The following is a 24,531-nucleotide window of genomic DNA, read 5'->3' as shown; positions in this document are numbered from 1 at the left end:
GAAAAAAGTTGTAATTGGGTACATTTTAGAAAGTAAATTCTTATACAAACAATTTTATACTATGAAATTAAACAATCTTTTATCCACAAAATGTTGGCGGATCCCTATTTTTATTGTTGTATTTATGCGTTTAACCGGTATTATTTCTCATAAATAAAATCAATTTTTTATTCTTGCGCAATGGGCTAATAGCCGTAAATCATTAGAATGGGAGGTATCAGAAAAAATTTAAATTCTCATTCCACAATATCACTTATATAAATAAAATAATTGAAGAAAGAACTCTAGCCCAATTTGCTGAAGTGGTATTTTAGCCCTAAACCTTAAAATAATATGACAAAATAGTATATTTAAAGAGTATAGCCGAGCGGCTATACTATTAAAATATATTCGAATAGTTTAACGGTATAGCCGGTCGGCTATACGCGTAAAATATATTATTTTAACGGTACAGCCGGGCGGCTGTACGCATTAAATATATTCGAATTATTTTAAAGGTATAGCCGCACGGCTGGCGGCGATACTATTTATATAGATATATTCGAATATTTTAAAGGTATAGCCGCGCGGCTATACGTTTTAATTATGTTCGAAACAAACTCCAAGCTTGCACTCGCTGTCACACACAGCCATTAAGCGCTTCCAAGCTTCAAAGACTCAGTCTTGAGCCTCTCTTTCTCAACTCAAGCTTCGATTTTTTTTTTCTTTAGTTTCGGTTGGTGCGTTGATTGTATTGGATTGGACTCTCTCTATGAAAACCATCAAATGTCATTCAGCCATTGAAATCTCCACTAAGATAACAACTCTGATGCTATAAAATCTTAAAATCCTTAGAAGAAACTCTCTGATAATCGTTTTCCATGTAATCACAAACAAAAAAAATTGCAAAATCAGAAACATACGTAAATTGGACGCCATGGTACCCACGGATAGAGACTCGAACTCGTAGTTAGGCGGCCTGGGCGGATCTAGGCGGCTCCTGGGAGGTCTGGGCGGATCTGGGCAGCCCCTAGGTGGTATGGGCGGATCTAAGCGGCGCCTAGGCAGTCTAGGCGGATCTAAGCGGCGCCTAGGCAGTCTAGGCGGATCTAAGCGGCGCCTAGGAAGTCTAGGCGGATCTAGGCGGCGCCTAGGCGGTCTGAGCGAATCTAGGCGGCCTGGGCGGGTTTGGAAGCCAGGGCGGGTCGTGTCCTTTTTTTGTTCTTTCCCAAATGTAGACAACGGGAGACCCGGCCATGGCTTGGTCTCTGCCTTGTATTCTCTACGATACTTCAGAATCAGAGATGAGCTTATTGTCTATCAGTCGCTCTAGTTTGACCTGTGAATAAGGATAATAATCTTCCCTTTTAATTAGTGGGTGTGTGTTTACTCTCGCCAACATTTGGTCTGACCTGGGTTTGTGTAAAATTACATTCAAAATAAGAAGTTTCCTCGTCTCTGCAACTGCAACTTGGTTGGAGTAAAATGTCTTCAGAATCAGAAGGACCTTACGTGTCAGCAGAAGAAACGAGTAATGGAGTCACCAACGTAACGTGGAACCTACGTGTAATAGATATCTCACTATCTGAAACTTGACCTGTCAGACTGTCAGAGAAGAAAAGAACAGAAAACCCATGCCATATATATATATATACATCATTCCGCCATTTTCTCCTCTCAACTCTATTTAATTTAAACCCGAATTTGTAGCCTTCAATCCAGTTCTCTCTATTTGCCTGTTGCACGTAATATTTTCCAAGTTGAGAAATAGAGTGTTATGAAATGATGAAAGAAAGCATGCTGCATTTGAAGTCCTTGAATCACATCTCATTGGTGTGCAGATCAGTTGAGAAATCCCTTGATTTCTACCAGAGTGTTCTTGGGTTCTTCCCAATTAGGAGTTCTGGCTCCTTTGACTTTAATGGTGCATGGTATAATTCTTAAGAACTTGGAAAACCAACAAAAACCACCCTTCATTTTTATTGAATTGGTTTACTCTGTTTTTGAAACATTATAAATATTGAGTATTAATTTGGTTTTTGGTTAATTCTGTGACATTTGAATCATAGGCTATTCAATTATGGCATTGGCATACATCTTCTCCAATCTGAAGACCCTGATACCCAAGAAGATCACCCAGATTAACCCCAAGGATAACCACATTTCTTTCCAGGTCTCTCTCTCTCTAGCTCTTTTATTCATTTTTTGTATGCTTTTATATATATATATATATATAACCACATAGGAGTTTTCTCTATATATATCTTCTACGTGTGTACAGTATATTTGTGAAGTGAAAATGACTATAAATACATTTGAATTGTTTTTAGTGTGAGAGCATGGTCACAGTGGAGAAAAATTTGAAGGAGATGGAGCTATTGCTTTTTTGCTTTTAGGATGAATTTCAATGGAGTTGTTTTTTATCCAGTGACTTATACTACGATTCTTGCTTTTTTGCGGATCATGAAGATTTTCTATTTGGATTACAACTGCATTCTTTTATATTTAAGTCTGGTTTAGATGGTGAAGTCTTTTTGTAAGTATGTATTGGAGGTAGAGGTGGTTAATAGAAGCTAGGAATGTGTTTGATGAAATGGCGAATGAGGATCTGGTTTCATGGAATGCAATACTATCAGGTTACTCTCAAGAGGGAAATCATGGGCTTGAGGCGATTTTTGTCTTTATTGAGATGGTGGGAGAAGGGATGGGGTTAGATCATGTCCCATTTACTAGTGCAGTTTCAGCTTGCGGCCATGAAATGAATTTAGAACTTGGCTTGACAATTAAATCAGGATATGGAAGTCATGTTTCAGTTTGTAATGTATTGATCTCGACATATTCAAAATGTGAGGTTACTGAAGATGCAAAATTAGTCTTGCAGTGCATGAATGATCGCAACGTAGTGTCTTGGACAACTATGATTTCAATAGACGAAGAAGATGTCATCTCTCTATTTAATGAGATGAGATTGGATTGAGTATATCCAAATGATTTTACATTTGTTGGACTAATCCATGCTATATCCAATTAGGAAGTTGGTGGAGGAAGGCGAAATGATTCATGGGTTTTGCATAAAGACAGGCTTTTTATCAATGCATAATGTTTGCAACAGCTTGATCACCATGTATGCTAAGTTTGATTCCATTCATGACTCCATCAAAGTTTTTGAGGAGTTAAACTGCAGAGAAATCATATCGTGGAATGCTTTGATTTCAGGGTATGCTCGGAACGGGCTGTGTCAAGATGCACTAAAAACATTCTTGGAAGCAACTATGAAGTCGAAGCCAAACAATTGCACATTTGGTAGTGTCTTGAGTGCAATTGGTGATGCTCAGGATATTTCTCTGAAATATGGCCAATGATGCCACTCTTCCTCGATCAAACTTGTATTAGTAACTGGCCCAATTATCGCAGGTGCTCCTCTTGAAAGTTGCTGACGGTTTCGTATAATTCGATCTTGGGACCAAGATGGGTGAGTTGTCTTTTGAGATGTCTTGCCATTCATTTGATCTTTAGTTACTGCTCTTGTTCAATATTTTTGTCTTTTGATGGTTTTGGTCACACATGACTATAGTATATAGAATAAAAAATGGAAAGAAAGAAATATGTGAATCAGAATATTACATGCTTTTCTCCCTTTATAATCAACAGTTGCTCAGATTCTACAAGAAATATGGGAGTAGATGTCCATCACAATCCGCCAGCGCCTAACAAATCATATTACAATTCTGACTTCTTAGTAGTAGTACTTGCCTCAGAGTTCATAAAAACATAAAATTTAATACAAATCAAACATCAAAAGATTTCCTAGTAACACAACAACTCCATCACACTGAATATGCATTTCCTAGTCAAAGCCTCTGAAGGCTCCCACTATTACAGTCCGAAGAGGCCCATCACACCGAACATGCATTCGAAGATAGCTTAGATAAGGAGTTTCTCAATGGCATCCTGCAGTTCATACATAAAATGTTCAGAATGTAGGACCAAATCCAAGCACTAAGGTAAGGAAACCTGAAACATAAATTGTAGATTAAAACTAGAACCAAGAGTACCTTGAGCTGTTGTATTTGCGACTTCAATTGACTTCCCTCATTGGAAGTCACAGAACACGCAATGACAGGTCTTGTGACACCACAGGCTCGGCCAAGTGCTTGCTTCGAAGGGACAAAAACGTAGGGAACATTCTGCCAAATTCAAATAAAACACTTGTAACGTGCTTTAAATTGATTTAAATCACTAGGAGAATCATCAAAGTAAAAAGTAAGGATTTTGAAGCTTCAACATACTAAACTAAAAAATCATGAAGAAATAAACATATAATACTATCTTGGGCATGGTCTTTCATGTCTGCAACCAATAAGCCTTGCTTACTAAAATGCTTGCACCAAATGGGATGCACACGGTCTAACCTTCAAATAGGCGATTACGTGCATCTATGTCCAGCCATAGACCACAATCCTACCAACTAGGGTTAGGTACAGCCATAGACCACAATCCTACCAACTAGGGTAAATACCTAACGGGTCTGGTTTGGGTCAAATATAACACAACCCGTCCCACTATATAACACAAAACAAGTACGCAATCAAACACAACCAAAGGGGTAATAGTTCTCTCTCACTTCATTTTTGCGTGTAAAACATCAAACACTTGGAAACTACAGTAAGTAACTCTTAACAGACGATAACGAATCATAATAGGACAGACAATGAGACTAAAAGGAGACAATTAATACACAAAAGGTGAGCAAATAAAAATATAACTCGAGTATGTCTTTGTGAAATGCAGCAATAGTTGAATTTATTGAACTATCCTCAGATGAGAAAAACAACACAACACTCTCCCATCATCCAATAGAAGAAAAAAAAAACCCATGTCGCAATCAAAGAATTAACGCATTTATGACACTAAAATTTCAGTGCCATAGATATGTTACAGGAATGATGAATAGTACCTTATCTTCAGCCAACAGGGGAAGGTGAAGAAGAATCTCAATCGGCTCAGTGTCACAAGCCATCACTACGAACTCAGAAATACCCCTGTTGAGGGTCTTAGTCGCTGAAAATAAAACCCATAAAAAAATGTTAAACTCTATATAATTCTGACTCTAAACAGAGAGACTGCACAGATAAAAACAGAATGGTAGCCATGGCATTGAAATATGAGCATTTAACGTACCCTCATTGGCACCCTTTTTAAGCTGCTTGTAGTTAGCTGCCTGTTGAACCAGGTCGAGTATTGTAATCGTCAGCTGCGCATCGGCCAAAGGGTACGCTTTTGCGTTCACTGCCTCTCCTGTCTGCAATTACATTCATACACAAACAAATTAATAAACACACAAATCACAAACACAGTCAATCAACCATGCTCTGTAAGCTGAAAACAAAGATGAAGAGCAAGATACTACCATTGTGTGGTCGATTTCGTGGGAGCAGAGAGGCTAGGGTTTTTTATGCGAAATAAATTAGGGTTTAAGAAGATGCAGTGCCGTCTACTGAGGGATTTTTTGGGCCGCCGTAATTTACACCGACTATTAATCACCGGGTTGCCTCAGCCCGTTATGTATAAGTTGGGCTAATACTTTTGTTTTATATTAATACTTAGTCTTGGGCCGGTCCTTCCTGATTACGGTTCTTTTTGTTTATGGGATAACTAGAAATGTGTCTTTTATAATGTAAAATTGAAATGTATTATTAGGATCGGTTTCGTTCAAGGTTTAACCCTTTGTTTGACTGAAGGAATTGAAAATTATATAGAATTCTAAAATGATGGAATTTAGATTTCCATTATTTCAATTTCTGTCACTTAAAGATTTCAGTGTTTGAATTTATGTATATCGAATTTTGTAAATAACACTATAAATATTGTGAAATGACGCATATTTTTGTGGAAATTAAACTCAGGAATTTGATGCCCTAATTTTCATGATTTTTCAGCACGCCATTTAATAAATTCCACGCTTAAGTTACCAAACAAAGGAATTATCAATTTCTCCTATTAAATTCTCGACTTTTAGCTAAATTTCGAGTTATTTTCCTTCAACTAAAGGAAGGTAAGAGTTTAAGAATGGATACGAAATTGAACTCTTATATTCTGTGCACTCTTGTATTTTTGGTGGAAGGAACTCAAAATGTAGTTCCCATATTTTAAAGATTATTGTTTCCAAATGATATTTGGAAAGTTTATAAACTTTATTGAGTTTCGTCCTTATTTAAATTGTAGTAACAAATCACCATGCTTCTAATTCATAATAAATTTTGGGGAGATTATGCTCCCACTCTCACAAGGGGTGAGACTCAATGTGACTCATATACAAAAGGGTCTCGTCTCCTATGTGAGTATATTAAACTTGATGTCCAAATAGGTGACGTAGGGGTCAACATTTGAGTTAGAAAATCAAGTATCAATCTTTTCAAACTGACGGTTCATTTTAGTCCGAAAATCAACCAAAAATCCAGATAAAAATGTAAGTTGAGTAGTGCGCAACCCATTAATAAACCGAACCAAATCAATTATTATAATTCAATGCACAATTACTTTTTACTAAACATGTCACATTTTTATTGGAACTTGAAATATTTATGTTACTATAAGGTTGATGAAACCAAGCAACTAGGCATGATTTTTGGACAAATCAGATCATAATAAGGGGATTTCAATTCTAATCCAAACATATTCGGAATGAAAATTCTATTTCAATAAAAAAGTAGGAACTTCAATTTCCATTATAATTCGGAAAACTCAAAATTTTTGAAAACTTTTGGAACTTACATATTCCGTTTTTTTTTGTTGAAATTTTTGGAAACTAGCTAAAAATTATTAACATGCCCAACCATTTGAAGAATTAAATTTGACTCAAAATTGAAAACTCATACTATAAGCTTTTTGTTGTTGTTGTTGTTGGAAGTACACACTATATGCTTGGAAAACTATTATATGCTAGTACTTAGAGGCTGTTATCTTAGGGAATAACTCGTTTATGTCTATTTGGTCATCAAATTATATTTAGTTGAACATGAAATTCGAAAATTTTCTGAATCTCTAGATACATTTTGGATTTTTCAGATTTTAAATGTCATAATTGATTTGGACTTGTCAAAATCGAAAATTTTTGTAACTTAATCGCTCGAAATTGGATTTTTCAATCCAACTTGCACCTGTACAAGCAACCGAACAACCCAAATCAAAATTACAGTTAATTGAACCGAGCCAAACTGATCTTACTTTGTTGATTACAATTTGAAAATATGTTCAATTTAGTTATCAATTTGAGAGTATTTTCCACACACCACTTTAACTTAAGGTGAATCTTCATCATCCTTCTCACACTCGCACGTTTCTTAATGGAACCATACGGATGGTGCTCATCTTTAAGTGGCTGTGGCTGTCCAGTTGGCGACATATAATTTGACGGGTGACAAATTGTTGTTTCAACGCGGCACTCTCTCTCTCTTATTGTCAGATCCCCCGGGTTAAAATCAAAGATCATCAAACATTCACCGCGAAATCCTATTTTCTTTTGCAATTACAGACTAGTTCTGCGATCACTGCACCACCGCCACCGCCAAATTATAGTTGTGCAAAAACCAGACGACCACAGCATTTTACAACAACAACCCGTAAGCTCTAATGGGATGGTTCGGGGAGACCATGGACTCCGTCAAGTCCATTCAGATCAGACAAGCTCTCTCCCAAGCCCTCACTCTCGGTCTGTACAACCCCGAACCCATGTAATTTTTTGTTTCACTGCACAAAAGTTTTTCTATTTGTTTCAATTAACTTACAAGAAAAAGAATAAGATTGCAGCTTAGGTGTTTGATATATGGTGCAGGCTTGATTGTGACGTCGGCATTGATTATATGGAAAGGGTTAATATGTATGACTGGGAGCGAATCACCTGTGGTGGTTGTGCTCTCTGAAAGCATGGAGCCTGGCTTTGCAAGGGTGAGTTCAATTCCCTTTTAAAACTTACTTCTCTTGCAGAAGAATTGTACCCAAGAGTTGTTTAGGTGTCCAGGACTCAGTGTTCTAATCCAAAAGAGTCGCTTGAACTTAAAAGCATGTTTCAAGCTAAAACAAAAGTGAAGGGCCTGAATTTAAGTTTGGGATGCAGACTATGCCTTGTCCTTGGTTTGAGCAATTACTGTGTTTTAAAAGTAGTTGGCAATTGGTGTCTTGGTGTTCGTTGGTGTTTCTGACTGTAAGAGTTGAGTGGTTAAATATTTTTCAGTTTTCTGAAATAGCTGTATACAAGATTTTGTCAAATGGTATATATACCAATGCGTTAATATAGTGGTCTATACCTAGAGATTCAGGTGCTGATTATTTTCGTTCAGAAAAGCATGTTTCTAGATTCTAGGTTATTCCAACATTCAGATGTTTAATAAACCACCATTATTCTAGTTGCATCGTATTCTTTCAGTTAAAGAAATGTATATGAATGGTCCTTGTTGCCATTTGTGCATCTCTTCCTTTAAAAGTAGTTCTTGGGTCCACATCATGGAAGATGAGAGATTTGAGAAGGGAAAGACTATCCGCTGTTGTGTAGCCCAATAGCAACTTATAGGTCACCTATCAATATTTTGTTTAAAACCACTTTACCGTATTATCACCTGCTGTTCTACAAAGTTATGCCAGGGGGCCTTTTTGTTTACATCGTGAAGTGCTTCACTGTTACAGACACTCATCCTTGTTTTTCATTCAAATTTTGGCATCTCATTTTACCATTAAACATGAATAAAAATATGTGCTTTCTTTTGCTCTTTTTCATTTGTTTGTTGACATGATGATGTCTTTCAGGGTGACATTTTGTTCTTGCATATGAGCGAGGATCCTATTCGGGCAGGAGAAATTGTGGTGTTTAATGTGGATGTATGCCCTTTTTATGCTATTCCTCCTTTAGTTCATTCATTTAAACTTTTTCTTATTTGTTTAATCCATTTATGAGCATCATCTAGCATGTTTTGGCTTTTATCATATGTTTATTATACTTAATTTAATCTGAACTTTATGAAACAAGCATTGCATGATTAGCTTTCACTGCTGGAGGTTGGGTGCCCTTTTGGTTCATCAGTATAGAGTACATGATTTGACAGAGAAGATTTGGCACTCGGCAATATCTTAGCTATGACATTTGGTTTCTCATTATTGTGTTGCTTTCATAACTGATGATAATTACAAAATTTTATTTTGGGTCATACTACTGGCCTATGCATGCAATTTATTGTGTTTTTAGACTTGTAGTTGTACTTCTGCTAATATATATTTTTTGCTTTGTCTAGGGACGTGACATTCCAATCGTTCATAGAGTAATTAAGGTAAGAATCATGATTTAACCATCTGAGCAAAAGGGTGACCCTGTGACATCATAGCACCTCCCTTCAGCTTAGATGAATCTGTTTAATGTTGATGACCATTTTCTGTTAGGTTCATGAGCGGAAAGATACTGGAGAAGTTTATGTCCTCACAAAAGGTACTATTTTCTTTTCTAGGCAGATCGATTAGACCATTTAAATCTTTGTATTCCTGTCAATTATACAAATTCTTTGCAGGTCATCTCTTCTTATAATTTATAAAAGAAGAAACTGGAAAAAATATATATATATATATATATATATATATATCTTGAAGTCATTAGATGATGACATAGTAATTTGGGAAAAGTTTGAGGATTTAAATATGTTTCAGTATTTCAGATTCTGAAAATCATTTTATAATGTATGATTTTAGTAACTGTAGTCTTCGTGTTTTTTTTTTAGGAGACAATAACGAAGAGGATGACAGGGCCCTGTATGCTCGGGGCCAGCATTGGTTGCAACGACGCCATATCATGGGGAGAGCTGTTGGGTATTATTTTCTTATATTTACCATTTTCTTTGAGCTGTTGGGTAATTTGTTTATATCTGTTAGGTAAATTGACAACTACGAAATACTAATGTAGAGATTTGACTTTTTCAAACAATCAGAATTGTTCTGGTTATGTTTTGAACATTTGATGCACCGAAGTCACATACAAACTAACATAAGGCTGCTTTACCATAGTCGATTCTACATTATTTTCTGCATGAAGCTATCTAGTTTAATGGGTTGATGTATGTAAAAATTAATTGTTTCTACGAAAGTTGGGTTCTACCTGGGACGATTGTGGGCTATTTCTGCCTCTTTGCCTAATCATATATCGAGTCTGGATCCATATATACATATGTATTTGTCAATATATATATGCATCGTCTACTTTCATACATGCTGAAAGAGTGCCTTTTGATTTGTTCTTGTATTTCTATTTCGTTCCTCTGCAGGTTTTTGCCTTATGTTGGATGGGTGACAATTATCATGACAGAGAGGCCTATAATCAAGGTTTGCTTTTATTGGATTTTAGACCATGCTGTGTGTATATCTATAGCATCCTTAAGTTGAAGACATTCTTCAGATTTGCTTCTAATCGTGCATTAGTCAGTTACAAATAAAATTTTGACATTCTTCATATTAGAAGGCTCTTCTACGTGTAACTCATATGCCCATAAATCCTATGAATCTCAGAAAAACAGAGGAGAAAAAAACAATCGAAATTTTTTAAGGGTTTTTGCCCCCTACAATATGCCTAAGTATCTACAGCCTACAGCTGAGGCTTGGGACTTAACGAAATTAACAAGGTGTTTTTGTTCTTGCAGTACGTTCTGATAGGGGCGCTGGGATTGCTGGTCATAACCTCGAAGGATTAGGGATACCAATGTAGTGATACACATTTCTTTTCTGAAGCAGGGGAAGAGACGAGAGAGAGAGACACACACAAGAGAGAGAGAGAGAGAGAAGCCAGTTGTAATTTTTGTTTTTCCTTACCCCCTGCCATATTGTAGCAAGGCATCAGCATCAATAATTCATCCTTATTTTGAAGGATAAAGAAAATATGAAGACTAATGAAAGTAGAAAAGTATTAGGCCATTTATCAATGTCGCAATCAATGGCACAATCAACTGGTGAAACTTAGATGAAAGTAGAAAGGTAAAAGAAACGAAGATTAGCAATAATGCTATTCTTCTACACTCGTGTAGCACTATTTGTCAATACAGAAATCATTTTTCCTTTATTTATGGTAAAAATCACAACATTTTATGTAGACTTTACAAATGGATGTAATATGGATCGCTTAAACTTAGATGCCATGCCAGTGCCACAAAACTCCCTCGGCACATACACCAGCACAGGAAAAATTATGTTGAACATGGTATGTAACATTAACAATAGCAAAGCTTACATACTAGCTCGTTGCATCCGTGATAATGCATGCATGGAAACATTAGTTAAATCACAGACAATTTTACACAAAGTCATTGTGCGTATATAAGACTAAAGAACAGAAAATGTGTGCAGGCGGCGGACATTGTCAAGTTTTAATAAGTAGAACTTCAAAATTTGCAACCATGATCCTTCCCTCGATTGTGCTCCATGCACCGTCCACAACAGGAAAACTGAAAGACTGGCACCTAACATGTAGTCTGCATGAAAAAACATGAATGTAAAGCACTTTGTTACAATTTCAAAAACAAGGGGACATTTAAATTCCATAATGTAAAAGCCAAAGCACAACAATATTACATTTTTAAAAATAAAAAAAAGTCAACACAAACATCGCAGCTGCCGGAACATGATAACACTAGATTGTTTTGGCAGAACATTATGCAAATCTTTCTTTCAATCATGTGCATATCTGATGCTATTCAGACAAGGGTAACATGGAATATTTTGAAGAAAGAAAATGAAAACAATCATTTTTGTTTTAAAGTTCTATAGTTGAAACCATAGATAAGCAAACATATAGTTCCATCAAACTTGCAAACGAATCCTCTTGTCGTCAAGTGCAGCAGTACATCAATGAAAGAAGAATTGAGGTAAAAAAGGTTCTACAATCAGACATAATACAAGAATTCATGAGAACACAATGCATATGACATGGCTTTATATGCTGATTCGACCCTTCAGAACCTTAACTATCATATCTCTCAAAAGTCAGACTCCAAATTTTCACAAAAATATGTACACCCACCGCACCATTTTCAAGTGCATATATACAAATTACTTTAGCAAGGGATCATATCTACGACAGTTTATAGCTGGAGCAACAGATATATATCCGTAACCTGATCACACATACAACATTAGCTTGTGCGAGAGAAAAAGAAGCAGCAAAGAATCACTAATTGCACATTTCCTCACTAGTTTTATCCAGAATAGACATAATTGTACACCATCTAAAAGAAAATATACCAGGATAAATGATACACATTAAGCTGCCGTCTCAAACCGTTGCAACATGTCACAATGTGGTGTTTCACGAATAAATCCCCACTGGCGGCGCTGCAGCTCAAGTCTACAGTTCTGGGAAAGAATATTGAAGTATTCTCTCTCAACGCGTTGCTCTAACGTGACACGCTCCGAGCTACCTGGCGGGAAATCCTGCTCAAACTTGGTTGACCTAACATAAAAATTAACACCCTTTTCCGTAGTAAAGCGGTATTCATAGGGATAGGACCTGGAAAGGGCATAGATAGGCTCCGAAGATGGCATAAAGTTGACAAGCAGAATAAGCAACACAGGCAACAACTGAATTAGAGTCCGAATATGGGACCCACCAGAACCATGATCACCACCAGCCCTCTGTCCCATTCCGCCATGCCCAAAACTGAATCCACGGAACTGGGTTGCCGGTGCCATTCCTCCAAAGAAGAAGTTCCTAAAGATCTCCTCAGCATCAACATCCCCATCATAAAAACCATTAAATCCATGTGCATGGCTGGAAGCACGTCTCTCGTAAACAGGCTCATCCGAGCCCATAACATCATATTTTTTCCTACTCTCTTGATTGCTAAGACACTGAAACGCCTTCGACACAGCCTTAAACGCTTCCTCAGCTCCCGGCGCCTTGTTCTTATCCGGGTGAACCTTCAAAGACAGTTTTCTATAAGCCTTCCGAACATCTTCAACAGTGCAGCTCTTTTCCACCCCCAAAATCTCATAGTAATCCTTCTTCTTCTTCAGTTGCCTCACAATCGCAATCTGCTCCTCCGTGTACGCAGCAGCTGGTGATTCTTTAGAGGATGAAGATCCATCAGTTGACGGAACTCTTTGGCGAAGCGAGGGTTGATCGGACGGCTTAGCTGAAGCCGACCCAGATGGCCCATTGGCAGACCCACCAGCATCTGAACCGGACTGAGGATTGGAATTGCCCTCAATCGACGATAAGAGATCGTCGATGGGTAGCGTCGGATCGAGACGTCGAGCTTTAGTTAGGAATTTTAGGGCACGAGTTCGATCCCCAGCTTCCAAAGCTTCTTTCCCAATTTTGAAGCATTTCAAAGCATCGTCTTTGTTTCCGTCCATCTCAAAAACTTTCACAGAAGACAAAGACAACCAATCCCCACAAAATAATTCCAAGAAAACTAAGCCGATAAGGAACCACTATCGAGTTTCAAGAACACGCAACCCATAAAAAAAATTTCGATGCTTGAATTCTGTTTGCTGAAAATCGCCAGAATAAAGAAAACGACTAAAGCAATGAAATTGAAACAATTCTGGGAAATTTGACTTACGAACGAAATGGATCTGAAGGAGACGTATTCTAGGGATCAATCAATTTCTGGGAATTGGAAATTTTGATCGAATTAGGGTTTCATTGTACGCGGGATTTGGGGCACACTCCAACCCGGTGGGGATTTTGAGAAAGAGTGATTTAGCGGAAGTGAAATTCTTGTTTTTAAGGACGTGTTTGCGTGGCAACGGTTGAAAGTCGTTACCTGTTTTTTTTTCTTCGTTATGTTAAGCCCAAAATACAGTAAGGGCAAGGCCCAATATACGATTGCCAAACAAAGATAAAAGCCCTATTATCCCAATTCTAGGTTTTTACAAATATAGGTCACACACACACAGAGAACGAAAACGTCGGCGTTTGGTCGTTATACATAAACCCTGGGAGTTGCTTGTTCTCTTCTTCTTTAGCTTTCAAGTCCCGAGCTGTACAACCAAAGAGGTCGCAGTAATGGAGACCCCGAACCAGATTCAAATCGACCTTGGTAATCTCATGGCCTTCGACCCTCATCACCACTTCCCCTCAATCCCCTCCTCCAGGTTATTATTATTACTATTTTTTATAATTAATTGTTTTATTTATCGTTTATATTTTGGTAATATTTTGTGTAGCACTGGGTTTGTGACTTTTTGTGTTTGAGAACTTGGTAATCTCATAGCCTTATGATTGTGGTTGGTCCGATGTCTGACCATTAAAAATGGTTTGTTCATTTGCCCATTTTCTTATTTTATTTATTTTTCACTATATTTAGGGAGGAATTAGTGAAGGAATGTCTAACAAAAGGCACTGAGTTGGTTCAATCGATTGCGGACAAACTTTTCAACTTACCTTCAACTGAAGACATAGATGGTCCCCTTGTGCAGTTGCCTCGTCCAGAAACTAAATTGCCCAGAGAGAAGCATGTAAGTCATTCCGCTTCGTTTCTTGATATGTATGATCGTACATATATTGCTTAACAATCTGTCATTTGAAAATAAGTGGAATGAAAGTTCTGAATGCATGGTTTCTTTTAAATAACTAAAACAAATAGAAAAAGAACTTACTTCTTGAGGGGTCTGAGGAATTCCTGTTACTTATTGATGCCCCTTCTGTGCTGCTAAATTATGGCACCCCTCATGCAAATTGGTTGACTAAAATCTTGGCATATGCAAAAGGGCTGTTAGTGCTGCTGGTTGTTTTCTGTAACTGCATTAAGAGTTTCTATTGTATTCTTAGCATAAAGACCTGACTGCCAATTGCATATTTCTGTGTTTTCTACAGCTTCCAGTGCCTAAACCTCCTACAAAATGGGAAGTGTTTGCCAAAGCGAAAGGTTAGCCATTACTGTATGGAGTTATATGAATGAAACAATTTTTTTATTTCCCCTTTTTTCCCTCTTTCCCCACCCCCAACCCAAAAGGCTCTGTTTGAGGTATATAGCATGTTTGGCTTTTTGGGCCTTGAGAAATCTAGTTGGATTTAAGATTTTGGAAAATGGAATATCCACAAGCTGAGCTTGTATGTGTTGATTATATTATGTTGGGGTTTTTGCAGGTATAAAGAATCGTAAAAGAGACAAGGTTGCATATGATGAGCCAAGTCAGTCGTGGAAACGTCGCTTTGGATATGATCGTGCAAACGATGAGAATAGTGTGCCTATCATTGAGGCGAAGATGACTGATGGTAGTTAATTCAAACCCTTGAGGTCTTCAGAAAAGTCATTATATTCTTTTTATAAGCACTGAAACACATGCTTTATTTTGTCGATAAGACCCGAAAACTTATCTTTGTGGCCATGGATTTCACTTTTTGCAGTGCCAGGGGAAGATCCTTTTGCTAAAAGACAAGATGAAAAAAAGAAACGAGTTGAAAAACAAGACAAAAATAGGTTGCAGAACTTGAAGCAAGCTGCAAAAGTTGGTGCTCTGCCAAGGTTTTGACGTTTTACTTCTCTGTGTTATTCAAAGCATAGATAGCTCATCACTGGTTAAACTAAACCAGTTAGCAGCATACACATCTAATTTGGCCATCTGTAACAACAAATTCTGTCCTTTTTAAGATCCATAAAAACGTAATAAGCTAGCGTTTATATTGTAAGTTCACACTTTGGACAAGTTTCAGAGATCTTATTATGTTTTTCTTGCATTGGAACACAATAACTTAAGTAAACTCTTTTTGCAGTCATGTTCAACTAGCTGCTACAAGGTTGCCCATAACGGGAACCCAGGCTGCACCTAAGAAGGTTACTAAAGATGAATTGGGGAATGTAGCTGGAATAGCAGCAACTGCAACGGCCAGTGGTGGAAAGTTTGACAAGAAATTGCCAGGCGAAAAGCCTTCTAAACATAAAGGAAAGTTTCGCAAGGTATGTATTCTCATCCTAGCAGTGTACAACTAATTGTTGCATGTCTTGATAAAATGGTAAAGTAGTTGACCTTTTTTTCCGGCTTTTGCATTCAGTTTTTACCAGTTGTAGAAGGAAAGGGCAAACACTCGCAAGAGAAGGAGCAAACAGAGAAAGTTCTGAACAAGCTAATGTCTAAGAATTCCCATGAGATACTTAATGTTGATAAGGTTTAAATCTCTTTCGCTGGCCATAGTTTTTTCCTGCAGCATTATTTTCCAATTATTAACTGAATCTTTGTGACACAGGCTGTTAACATGTATAATGTCAAGAAAGACAAGAAACGAAAGAACAGACCGGAGAAGTCTCCAGCATCCTCGAGCAAGTTGAAACCAAAGAAGAACCTTCACAAGAAGCCATTAAAGAAGGGATCTTCAAGTAAAAGCAAGGGAAAGTGAAGTTATTATTAGTGATAACAATGATAAGCTGTTGGAGTTTTGAAGTAGGTTCTACAAGTTTAATTATTTGGAATCAAAAGTTTTTGTGTAAGACTGCTTTATTTTTCAGGAGAAAAGTATTCAATCTCCCTCTCTCTCTCTCTCTCTTATGTATATTTACATGTGTGTGGAAGGTGGAATTTCTATGGTCTACATGTCCTTGGAGATATGGATTTCCAAGTTCATAATGTGTCCACGTGTAGTTGATGAGTCTTCCAATGAATTATGGCACAAAACAACTTTCGTCCTCTCCACATAGTAATTTGGAATGGAACATCGACAACCAAAAGTTCAATTTTTATATTCATCACAAGTGGATAATTCATCTGATATATGGATTTAGTAAAGCGGATCCAAGTATTTGAGTTATATCTTAAATTAAGTATTATTGTAAACGGAAAAAATAAGAGGGATCATGAACCACAAAAAATAAACCCCACTTGCCCTTTAATCTCAAACTCAAAAAAATACTCCAATATAATTGGCTCTCCTAGTTTTGCAATATTGGGAGCAAGACGTGCTCTTCTTCTCATACCGTACGCACAAAGAAAAACAGAGACCAACCAATACAGAAGCCGTTCTTCTGAAGAGCACATCATCCCTCTTTATTCCTGCAGTCTGCGGAGAGGAGAGCCTTTTCTTATAGTTTTTCATTCTTCATGCAGACCATGTAGCAATCTCTGTATTGAAAATCTCACGTACCTTATGCTCTCTTATTCCGAAAAAGAAACGTCCTTTTGCTAATTTTGTTGATACCCATTAAGCCAACCAACTCTTTTTATATGTTCATACAAAACAAAAGCAACATTCTTACTACATTGGATACTTGAAGAAGACATCTTAGTTTCAAGCTTTGGATTAATGGGTAGAAGAAGATTGCAAGGCACTGAAAATGCAACCAACGGTGTTGTGTTATCTTGTTCTGTGATTAGGATCAATCGAAGTCCTGCATCTCACGCTGGTGGGTTGTTTGCAAGCGTTGGTCAAGCAGCAAGGGGGTTTGTTATTACACCAAATCCACAGAATCCTATAGATAAAAGCACAAAGCTTCTGAGTTCCACATACATGAAATATATGCCAACTCCGGATTTTGGTTTGCGGATTGGCAGGGTTGATGAGTTGGTGGAAGGAGAGGCATTGGACCTTGGAGAAGAAGAGCTGCTCAAGAACAACAAAAGGGGTGGTTTGAAATTGAAAATTAAGATTGGGAATGCATCATTGAGAAGGTTGTTCAGTGGAGCAATAGCAGGCGTGGTGTCGCGCGCTGCGGTTGCACCATTGGAGACAATAAGGACCCATTTGATGGCGGGGAGCTGTGGTCACTCCAGTTCTCAAGTATTTCAATCTATTATGGAGACTGATGGATGGCAAGGCTTATTCAGGGGTACTTTGGTCAATGTCATCCGGGTTGCCCCAAGCAAGGCTATTGAGGTATGAGGTCAAGAATGTTGTGTTTTACATTTGAAGTTTGATAGTTGATTGCAACAATCTTTGAGTAAGTAGACTTGTGCTGGAAGACTTGTTAAGTTGAACAAATATTTCATTCTGTATGGTTGTATTTTGTTGGTTTAATTCTTGTCAAAAATCTCTATGCAGTGAATTATTCAGCTGAGAAGTATTTCATTCACTGATTTGCTTCTTTTCCCTCTGTTGTGAGATGCTATTAATTTTATTTATTGCTTGTGCACCAGATCCAGCACTAGGCTGAGATTTCTACATTAATATTTGATCAGCCAGAGATATTGACGACGATGGCGTTGGCCTTCTCTTGAATTTATTGGGAGCTGGGATATTACTTGGAGAATCAGTGGATTAGCACACATAATTACTCAACTGATTAGCTGAAGCTCTAGTATGCTTCTTTGGGATCTTTTTTCTCTCCGTAAAATATATGTTTCGTAGTTCTATAGATTTTCAAATCTGATTGGTCTGGTTCCTGCCTATCTAAACACTGCATATTTCTGAACTGCACTATTTGGTAAATATTTTCATTTGCTGATTGAACCTTTGTGCAGTTATTCGCTTATGATACGGTTAATAAGCACTTGACTCGACCTGGGGAGGAGCTGAAAATCCCTATTCCCGCTTCATCAATCGCAGGAGCTGTTGCTGGATTTAGCTCAACCTTGTGTACATACCCTCTGGAATTGTTAAAAACACGATTAACCGTGCAGGTAAGCCGGAGCCTGAAAAGGATTATTGAATTTATTGGCTTCTTTTCTTTGCATCAGTACTCACAGGTTTTTATGTTGATTGCAGAGAGGAGTGTACCAAAACTTCTTTCACGCATTTTCTAAAATTGTCCAAGAGGAGGGACCTGCAGGACTGTATAGAGGCCTCACCCCGAGTTTAATTGGAGTAATTCCATATGCTGCCGCCAATTACTTTGCTTATGATGCACTCTCAAAAGCTTACAAGAACGCTTTCAAAAAGGAGGAAATCGGAAATATAACGACGCTCTTAATCGGGTCAGCAGCTGCTGCAATTTCAAGCAGTGCAACTTTCCCACTTGAGGTGGCTAGAAAGAAAATGCAGGTCGGGGCTCTGAATGGGAGACAATACAAGGACATACTTCATGCTCTTTCTAGCACACTTGAGAGTGAAGGAATTGCTGGTTTATACAGAGGGTTGGGGCCAAGCTACATGAAATTGGTCCCTGCTGCTGGAATATCCTTCATGTGCTACGAGGCATGCAAGCGGATACTGACTGAGAACGAGGAAGAAATCTAATACGCTGAAAACCGCAGAGTCTGTAATTTTTCAATCGATTGAAAGGTAGGTAGTTTTTAGTTCATAAACTGAAAAATGAGGCTGACTCACTAGCTAACCTTGCTCTGAATCTTGAGCTGGTATGTTCCATCTTTGAGTCCCTTCCACCTTCAGTGCACTCTGTTTTGCTTATAGTGCTTGCTATTAGTTTTGTTTGGGGAGTATTGGCCAATTGGCCCCCATTCTACCTATTCTAATCCAACTGCTATCAATCATGTCTCAGATCTCATCAGATCATTATAAACATATGACAGGAGTCTTGCATCATCATCTTCATCGACATGAAAAGCTGTGATGAATGAAACTAAGTTGAAATTCAGGGTGTTGGAAAAAATAATCTTTACATATAAATGTATACATGTATCAAGAAATATAACTAAAGCTTTTTTTTTTCTTTTTGGTCGAAGAAATATAACTAGAGCTTAAGTGAACATCTCGCCATCAATCTGATCTGCTATTTTGGTAACGGGCAGTGCAGAAGAGAAAGTTCACTTGAACACATGCTTGTGGAAACAGTTCTGGCAAAAGTATGTTGACGTAGCCACCAGTTGTTTAACAACCAACACGGTATTGAAATTTTGAATGGTTATTTTCAACATGATGAAATCCCTCTAAAAATCTCATCAAGGTGAAGAATTGATATTAAACATAAACTAAAATGAAATTGAAACGACGGCCATTTCATTTTAATTTTAAACTGCACTTGGGCATGAATCTATTAACCTGAGATTCTGCTTTATATAACAGCAGCTATAAAAACAAGCTGAGTGGAGTTGTACAAAATGAGGCTGCTCTGCTCTACATCTGCGACAATAATTTCAATTCAAACGGATGACAAAAGACAAACACCCAATGAAACAAGCTACACCATACTTTGATCATATCTTCCAAAACACAAATGACCATTGGGTTTGTTGAATCTCCAACTTGTCTGCAGCAACTATATCTACCTTTATCAATTGATATGGTTATCATATACCCTACGTAAATATGCCACCAGCAAGTATATAATATTTCATGGTGTTGTGCACTGCATACCTATTCCCACCCACCAGCAACAATAGTTTCATAATTTCCATAGCCGTATGGAACAGTAGCATCATTATAGGAAGCAGCAGAAGTACCCACAGAACAATCTCCATAACCATAGCTGCTTGGACCGTAATAACTCTCACGCCCCGATTGGGCAGACCTACGAAAGTCATAGCCACCAAACCTACTGCCACCAGACCTTTGGCTCCTACCACCACCGCCACCACTACTATAAGTCTGTGATCCTTCAGCATATTCGTTAAGCCAACTAGGAACCTCCTGGTTTGACTCCTGCATCAACTCAATTAGTCCCTTTGCAAGTGGCTGGTTCTTGTCATTGAAGAAGGCAGTTGCAAGACCAGAATTTCCAGCACGTCCCGTCCGACCAATCCTGTGAACGTAGTCATCTATGCCTTTTGGGAGGTCAAAATTGATGACATGGGCAACATGAGGGATGTCTAAACCTCGTGAAGCAACATCCGTTGCCACCAATATTGGAGCAGAGCCACACTTGAATGATCTCAAAGCTCGTTCCCTCTCCTTCAAATTTGCAAGTCAAATATTATTGTGGATACATCGGTAGGGAATAAAAATCTTAAACCCAATACAGTATAACATATTTATGTTCAGTTACAATAACATCTAAGAATTTGGCATTCAATTATTTACTGGAAAATAAAACTTATAAATAAGATACCAATAAGCTTGATGATAGGAAGTATTGAAGATATTGAGCATGCCAAGTTAGCAATGCTGCATGGAGAACACAGGAAGAGAAAAAGAAGATTACACTTGCAACCACATGCATTCATCTCCCTTTGAAACCAGTTTTAGGTGTAATTTGGAAGCTGATATTAAAAGTCTGCAGTCTAACTAAAAACAAAATAAACCCTATTTATATATAATTGCCAAAAAAATTAATCCATTAAGACAATTGACAGAAAGCAATGGAATCCATATAAGTACTCAAACTCAGATTATAAACTGCACGAGCAACAAATGAAGAAAAAAATATCAGTGAACACACAATAAATGGTGCACCCCCAAAAACAATTTTAGAAAAACACTGATAAAAAATGAAGAAATGAAGAAAAAGAAAGAAGATAATCTAACCATTTGCACTTTGTCACCATGAATTGCAATTGCTGGGAAACCATTCATGCATAACCAGTTTTCTAAAGCATCTGCACCTCTCTTGGTCTCCACAAACACCAACGTTAAAGCAGGCTGAATTACAAACAATATCATGTCTTAACATTGGCTCAGGAAAACTATCCATTTCCAAAAGAAAAAACATAGGATGGGAGAGAATATTCTCCAACCAAAACAGAGTAGATATCATTGTCATATAGATCACAGTTCAAGAATTCTCAAATTGACATCAAACCTTGCCATGGCTTCCATTGGCCTGCTGGCTATGAAGATGATCCATTAAGTGGCTTCGTTTGTCCATATCCTCAACAAATTCGATTTTTTGTGCAATAAGATCAGTACTTGATCCAACTCTTCCAACCGCCAGAAATATGTAGTTTGAAAGAAAATCTGCAGCAAGCCTCTGCAAGGAACAGACATTATAAATACAAGCACACTAGCCAGAGGAAGTTTAAGCAAAAACTAGAAAAATTAAATTGAAGCACCAAACCACTAGGCAAGAGCAAGATAATAAGCGCAAATAATGAAACATCAAACTCATCATATCATATAAGAGAACAGAATCATGTTATAAGTTGATAGAATAAATGCGCACACCAAGCATAACAAGTAATGACAATATAAACATCATAGGACATCAAAATTTAGTTGACCCACCTGTATCTCATTTGGGAATGTAGCACTGAAAAGCAACGTTTGTCTAGCACCAGGGCAAGGCATGTCCATTTGTTCAACAATCCTTCTAATCTGTGGCTCAAAACCCATGTCCAACATCCTATCAGCCTCATCTAATGCCAAATATTTGATCATTCTAAGTGAAACTCGTGACCTCTCAATCATGTCCACTAAGCGCCCTGGAGTGGCAACTAAGATATCAACACCTCTTTCCAGATTACGGAACTGCAGAATTGAGCATTATCAAGGCATCATTATCATTAAACAAGATATATGTATATATACATGTGTGTGTGTGTGTGTGTGTGTGTGTGTGTTCTCTAAATCATTGAGTGGAGAAATGCAATCATTCTTAAAAATTAGGAACAGCAAAACACAATACCCTCACCCCGATTAACAAATCTTATACATAAACTGTTTGGTATCTCAAAAGAGAACGCTTATCTTTCTTTCCAATACTTGACCAGTTTATGAGATTTCATCAACAACACAAACCACAAATTGGGTCAGCTACCTTATATCCGTAGCCAACTGCACCATTCATAGGGCAAAGAGGAAAAACAGAAATAGGAGCACACAGAAGAGATAACCAAAGAGAAATCTAGACTTGATACCATATTGATGCTATCAAATGCATAAGCTAGTGAGGTACCAAAATCTTAAATATCAGTTTAACACAAATATACTGCAACTTATTGTGAGAAAATAGTAGTACAAAATGGAAAGCATAAGCTTAACAACAATCAGTATACAACAAGTGAAAAAGGCCGCATAATAATTCATCGTAAAAGATACCCAATGGTAATAATCAAACACAAGATTTTAGGCCACAGAATCACTCAAGAAAGACACAAACCTGCTGAGAAATTGGTGCCCCACCATAAGCAACAACAATCTTGACCCCACTCTGATAAGCGAACTTCTTAGCTTCATCATGTATCTACCCAAAAAAATTCAAAAGCAAACAAAAAAAAAACGGCAAATACAAAACAAAATTAGACAAACACCCATTAGCACAAAAACAATAAAAATCACCAGAAGCTAGCAAACACATTACCTGACCAGCCAACTCTCTAGTCGGAGACAAAATGAGCGCAGTAGGACACACAGTATGAGCCCCACCACGAGTCGGCGACCTTCCCAAACTGTTATTGTTCAAGACCCCACTAATGATGGGTAAGCAAAACGCCGCCGTTTTGCCAGACCCAGTTTGAGCACAAGCCATTAAGTCCCGGCCAGCCATGACTACTGGAATCGCGTGGCGCTGAATAGGCGTGGGCTTAACGTACTTACATCGCGTTTTGATGTTGTGGTTCAAACACTCACCCAAATCGATCTCGTGAAAGGTGTCCACCGGCGGTGGAATGTCGGCGCCACTCGCCTCAACTGGGATGTCTTCGTAGGCATCAAAATTGATACCGCCATTGCTATCTTCTTCAGTGACTTTGAGCTGGTCAAATTTCTCAGAGACATTGTCAGACGGGTTTAGGTCTGGGCTTGGGTTTGGGGGTGGTTGAGCCCACAAGCGACCACCACGGCCTCGACCTCGGCCGCCGCGAGCTGTGCCGGCCCGACCGGGTTGCCTACCGGGACCGGTGTAGCTTGACCGAAAGCCGTACTGGGCTGACTCTGTAAAGGACCCATATCCGTAGGAGCTGCCACTGTGCCTGAGATGTGGAGGTACGTAGCTGGGCCGAGGTTGGCGAGTGGGCTTTTGGGTTGACTCAGTAACAGCATCAGACCAAGACATTGTCATTGCGACGGGGTTTTCTTCAAAGAAACAACGAAACAGAGCTCAAGCTAAAAAGAGAAGATGAAAAATGAAGGAGAGAATGTAGGGATGTGTTGTCTATATAAAAATGCAGGGGAGAGAAGCTGTACGGACTGACGTCGTGGAGGGGTTGGCTCGAATATCAAAATGGTGTACCTATTTTGGTGAAAGAGACTGAGACGATGATGAAAAAAAGTTGCAGTATGTAGTAAAATCACTCTCTCTCTCTTCTTTTCATTTCCCATAAAGTTAAAGAAGCTGCAAAACCCTAAAAACCCCTTCGAATCTAGAGAGAGAGACGTTTCGCTTCTCTTTCCGAGAGGGCAGGACTCTCAGGCGAAGTATGTGGGGAGAGTGGAGAAGCGTCGTTTTGCACGTTCATTAATGCGCGCGCGTCCATGAGCCATGAAACGCCCGCGAATTTTTGTTTTGCGAAATTGTCCTTTACTTCTCAATTTTATGTCGTACGGGATCCCTGTTTAGCATGACTTGGAGCTCTGCGAGTGGGTCGTGCAGGAGACATACGGGTAGAGATTAGCTTAGGCGATTGCATTTCTGCAAATATCTTCCTGAATGGACCAGCGATATTTGTGGGAAACTGTGGGGCTCTTTGGTGCTCCACACGCGTACTGAATGCGAGTGGACTTCACTAATAGAGAAGCCCAATGGCCAAGAGGGTAGAATCGGAATTCAGCATGTTGGCTAGCCTATGCATGATTCGATTAACCCCTAGTAGAAGTATAGGCCC

At 38.3% G+C, this 24,531-nt stretch overlaps 7 protein-coding genes and 1 pseudogene across 8 annotated transcripts; 5 read left to right on the top strand and 3 right to left on the bottom strand.

The window, feature by feature from the left end:
- LOC18770628 lies at window positions 1,676–3,822 on the top strand (annotated as a pseudogene).
- On the top strand, window positions 2,573–3,341 carry LOC18769789 (pentatricopeptide repeat-containing protein At4g32430, mitochondrial). The gene is made up of 2 exons (XM_020569043.1): window positions 2,573–2,688; window positions 3,092–3,341. The coding sequence occupies exons 1-2, from the start codon at window positions 2,573–2,575 to the stop codon at window positions 3,339–3,341; spliced, it is 366 nt and encodes a 121-aa protein (XP_020424632.1).
- On the bottom strand, window positions 3,576–5,516 carry LOC18769693 (NHP2-like protein 1). Its single transcript, XM_007202691.2, has 5 exons — window positions 5,390–5,516; window positions 5,161–5,281; window positions 4,937–5,040; window positions 4,035–4,166; window positions 3,576–3,930 (listed from the first exon to the last, which is right to left on the bottom strand). The coding sequence occupies exons 1-5, from the start codon at window positions 5,390–5,392 to the stop codon at window positions 3,904–3,906; spliced, it is 387 nt and encodes a 128-aa protein (XP_007202753.1). The 5' UTR covers window positions 5,393–5,516; the 3' UTR covers window positions 3,576–3,903.
- LOC18769129 (signal peptidase complex catalytic subunit SEC11C) lies at window positions 7,351–10,923 on the top strand. Of its 2 annotated transcripts, none has more exons than XM_007202585.2 (8): window positions 7,351–7,690; window positions 7,814–7,926; window positions 8,782–8,853; window positions 9,264–9,299; window positions 9,409–9,454; window positions 9,741–9,828; window positions 10,281–10,338; window positions 10,653–10,923. In XM_007202585.2, exons 1-8 carry the CDS (start codon window positions 7,612–7,614, stop codon window positions 10,701–10,703), a joined length of 543 nt encoding a protein of 180 aa, XP_007202647.1. In that variant the 5' UTR covers window positions 7,351–7,611; the 3' UTR covers window positions 10,704–10,923. The 2 variants fall into 2 exon arrangements, with proteins under 2 accessions (XP_007202647.1, XP_020423884.1); XM_020568295.1 differs by having other exon boundaries at window positions 7,376–7,712; window positions 7,794–7,926.
- On the bottom strand, window positions 11,047–13,720 carry LOC109950215 (chaperone protein dnaJ 49-like). The gene is made up of 2 exons (XM_020568293.1): window positions 12,247–13,720; window positions 11,047–11,477 (listed from the first exon to the last, which is right to left on the bottom strand). Exon 1 carries the CDS (start codon window positions 13,357–13,359, stop codon window positions 12,265–12,267), a length of 1,095 nt encoding a protein of 364 aa, XP_020423882.1. The 5' UTR covers window positions 13,360–13,720; the 3' UTR covers window positions 11,047–11,477; window positions 12,247–12,264.
- Window positions 13,923–16,632, top strand: LOC18771395 (ribosome biogenesis regulatory protein homolog). The gene is made up of 8 exons (XM_020568294.1): window positions 13,923–14,103; window positions 14,316–14,466; window positions 14,825–14,876; window positions 15,098–15,226; window positions 15,359–15,476; window positions 15,725–15,908; window positions 16,004–16,117; window positions 16,196–16,632. Exons 1-8 carry the CDS (start codon window positions 14,015–14,017, stop codon window positions 16,343–16,345), a joined length of 987 nt encoding a protein of 328 aa, XP_020423883.1. The 5' UTR covers window positions 13,923–14,014; the 3' UTR covers window positions 16,346–16,632.
- Window positions 16,872–19,375, top strand: LOC18771607 (adenine nucleotide transporter BT1, chloroplastic/mitochondrial). The gene is made up of 3 exons (XM_007204318.2): window positions 16,872–17,815; window positions 18,400–18,558; window positions 18,644–19,375. Exons 1-3 carry the CDS (start codon window positions 17,246–17,248, stop codon window positions 19,112–19,114), a joined length of 1,200 nt encoding a protein of 399 aa, XP_007204380.1. The 5' UTR covers window positions 16,872–17,245; the 3' UTR covers window positions 19,115–19,375.
- On the bottom strand, window positions 19,813–24,125 carry LOC18769484 (DEAD-box ATP-dependent RNA helicase 52C). The gene is made up of 6 exons (XM_007204534.2): window positions 23,070–24,125; window positions 22,869–22,952; window positions 21,995–22,237; window positions 21,573–21,740; window positions 21,299–21,412; window positions 19,813–20,725 (listed from the first exon to the last, which is right to left on the bottom strand). The coding sequence occupies exons 1-6, from the start codon at window positions 23,766–23,768 to the stop codon at window positions 20,192–20,194; spliced, it is 1,842 nt and encodes a 613-aa protein (XP_007204596.2). The 5' UTR covers window positions 23,769–24,125; the 3' UTR covers window positions 19,813–20,191.

This window comes from Prunus persica, chromosome G7 (assembly GCF_000346465.2).
Source record: "Prunus persica cultivar Lovell chromosome G7, Prunus_persica_NCBIv2, whole genome shotgun sequence".
NCBI classification, from domain to species: domain Eukaryota; kingdom Viridiplantae; phylum Streptophyta; class Magnoliopsida; order Rosales; family Rosaceae; genus Prunus; species Prunus persica.
The sequence above is the reverse complement of the archived record's forward strand: the minus strand, read 5'-3'. Positions and strand labels throughout refer to the sequence as shown.

Excerpts from the sequence above, each read along its gene's own strand:
- LOC18769789 (XM_020569043.1), top strand. The coding sequence starts at position 2,573 with ATGGCGAATGAGGATCTGGTTTCATGGAATGCAATACTATCAGGTTAC. Across the intron at positions 2,689-3,091 it reads ATGGTGGGAGAAGGGATGGG|CTTGATCACCATGTATGCTA; the intron begins GTTAGATCATGT and ends TGTTTGCAACAG.
- LOC18769693 (XM_007202691.2), bottom strand. Across the intron at positions 4,167-4,936 it reads CCCTGTTGGCTGAAGATAAG|AATGTTCCCTACGTTTTTGT; the intron begins GTACTATTCATC and ends TGAATTTGGCAG. Across the intron at positions 3,931-4,034 it reads CGCAAATACAACAGCTCAAG|GATGCCATTGAGAAACTCCT; the intron begins GTACTCTTGGTT and ends TATGAACTGCAG.
- LOC18769129 (XM_020568295.1), top strand. The coding sequence starts at position 7,612 with ATGGGATGGTTCGGGGAGACCATGGACTCCGTCAAGTCCATTCAGATC. Across the intron at positions 9,300-9,408 it reads TCGTTCATAGAGTAATTAAG|GTTCATGAGCGGAAAGATAC; the intron begins GTAAGAATCATG and ends ATTTTCTGTTAG. Across the intron at positions 10,339-10,652 it reads CAGAGAGGCCTATAATCAAG|TACGTTCTGATAGGGGCGCT; the intron begins GTTTGCTTTTAT and ends TTGTTCTTGCAG.
- LOC109950215 (XM_020568293.1), bottom strand. The coding sequence starts at position 13,359 with ATGGACGGAAACAAAGACGATGCTTTGAAATGCTTCAAAATTGGGAAA.
- LOC18771395 (XM_020568294.1), top strand. The coding sequence starts at position 14,015 with ATGGAGACCCCGAACCAGATTCAAATCGACCTTGGTAATCTCATGGCC. Across the intron at positions 14,104-14,315 it reads CCCTCAATCCCCTCCTCCAG|GGAGGAATTAGTGAAGGAAT; the intron begins GTTATTATTATT and ends CACTATATTTAG. Across the intron at positions 15,477-15,724 it reads AAAGTTGGTGCTCTGCCAAG|TCATGTTCAACTAGCTGCTA; the intron begins GTTTTGACGTTT and ends CTCTTTTTGCAG.
- LOC18771607 (XM_007204318.2), top strand. The coding sequence starts at position 17,246 with ATGGGTAGAAGAAGATTGCAAGGCACTGAAAATGCAACCAACGGTGTT. Across the intron at positions 17,816-18,399 it reads CCCCAAGCAAGGCTATTGAG|TTATTCGCTTATGATACGGT; the intron begins GTATGAGGTCAA and ends ACCTTTGTGCAG. Across the intron at positions 18,559-18,643 it reads AAACACGATTAACCGTGCAG|AGAGGAGTGTACCAAAACTT; the intron begins GTAAGCCGGAGC and ends TGTTGATTGCAG.
- LOC18769484 (XM_007204534.2), bottom strand. The coding sequence starts at position 23,768 with ATGACAATGTCTTGGTCTGATGCTGTTACTGAGTCAACCCAAAAGCCC. Across the intron at positions 21,741-21,994 it reads CATTCCCAAATGAGATACAG|AGGCTTGCTGCAGATTTTCT; the intron begins GTGGGTCAACTA and ends TGTTCCTTGCAG. Across the intron at positions 21,413-21,572 it reads CCAATGGAAGCCATGGCAAG|CCTGCTTTAACGTTGGTGTT; the intron begins GTTTGATGTCAA and ends TTTGTAATTCAG.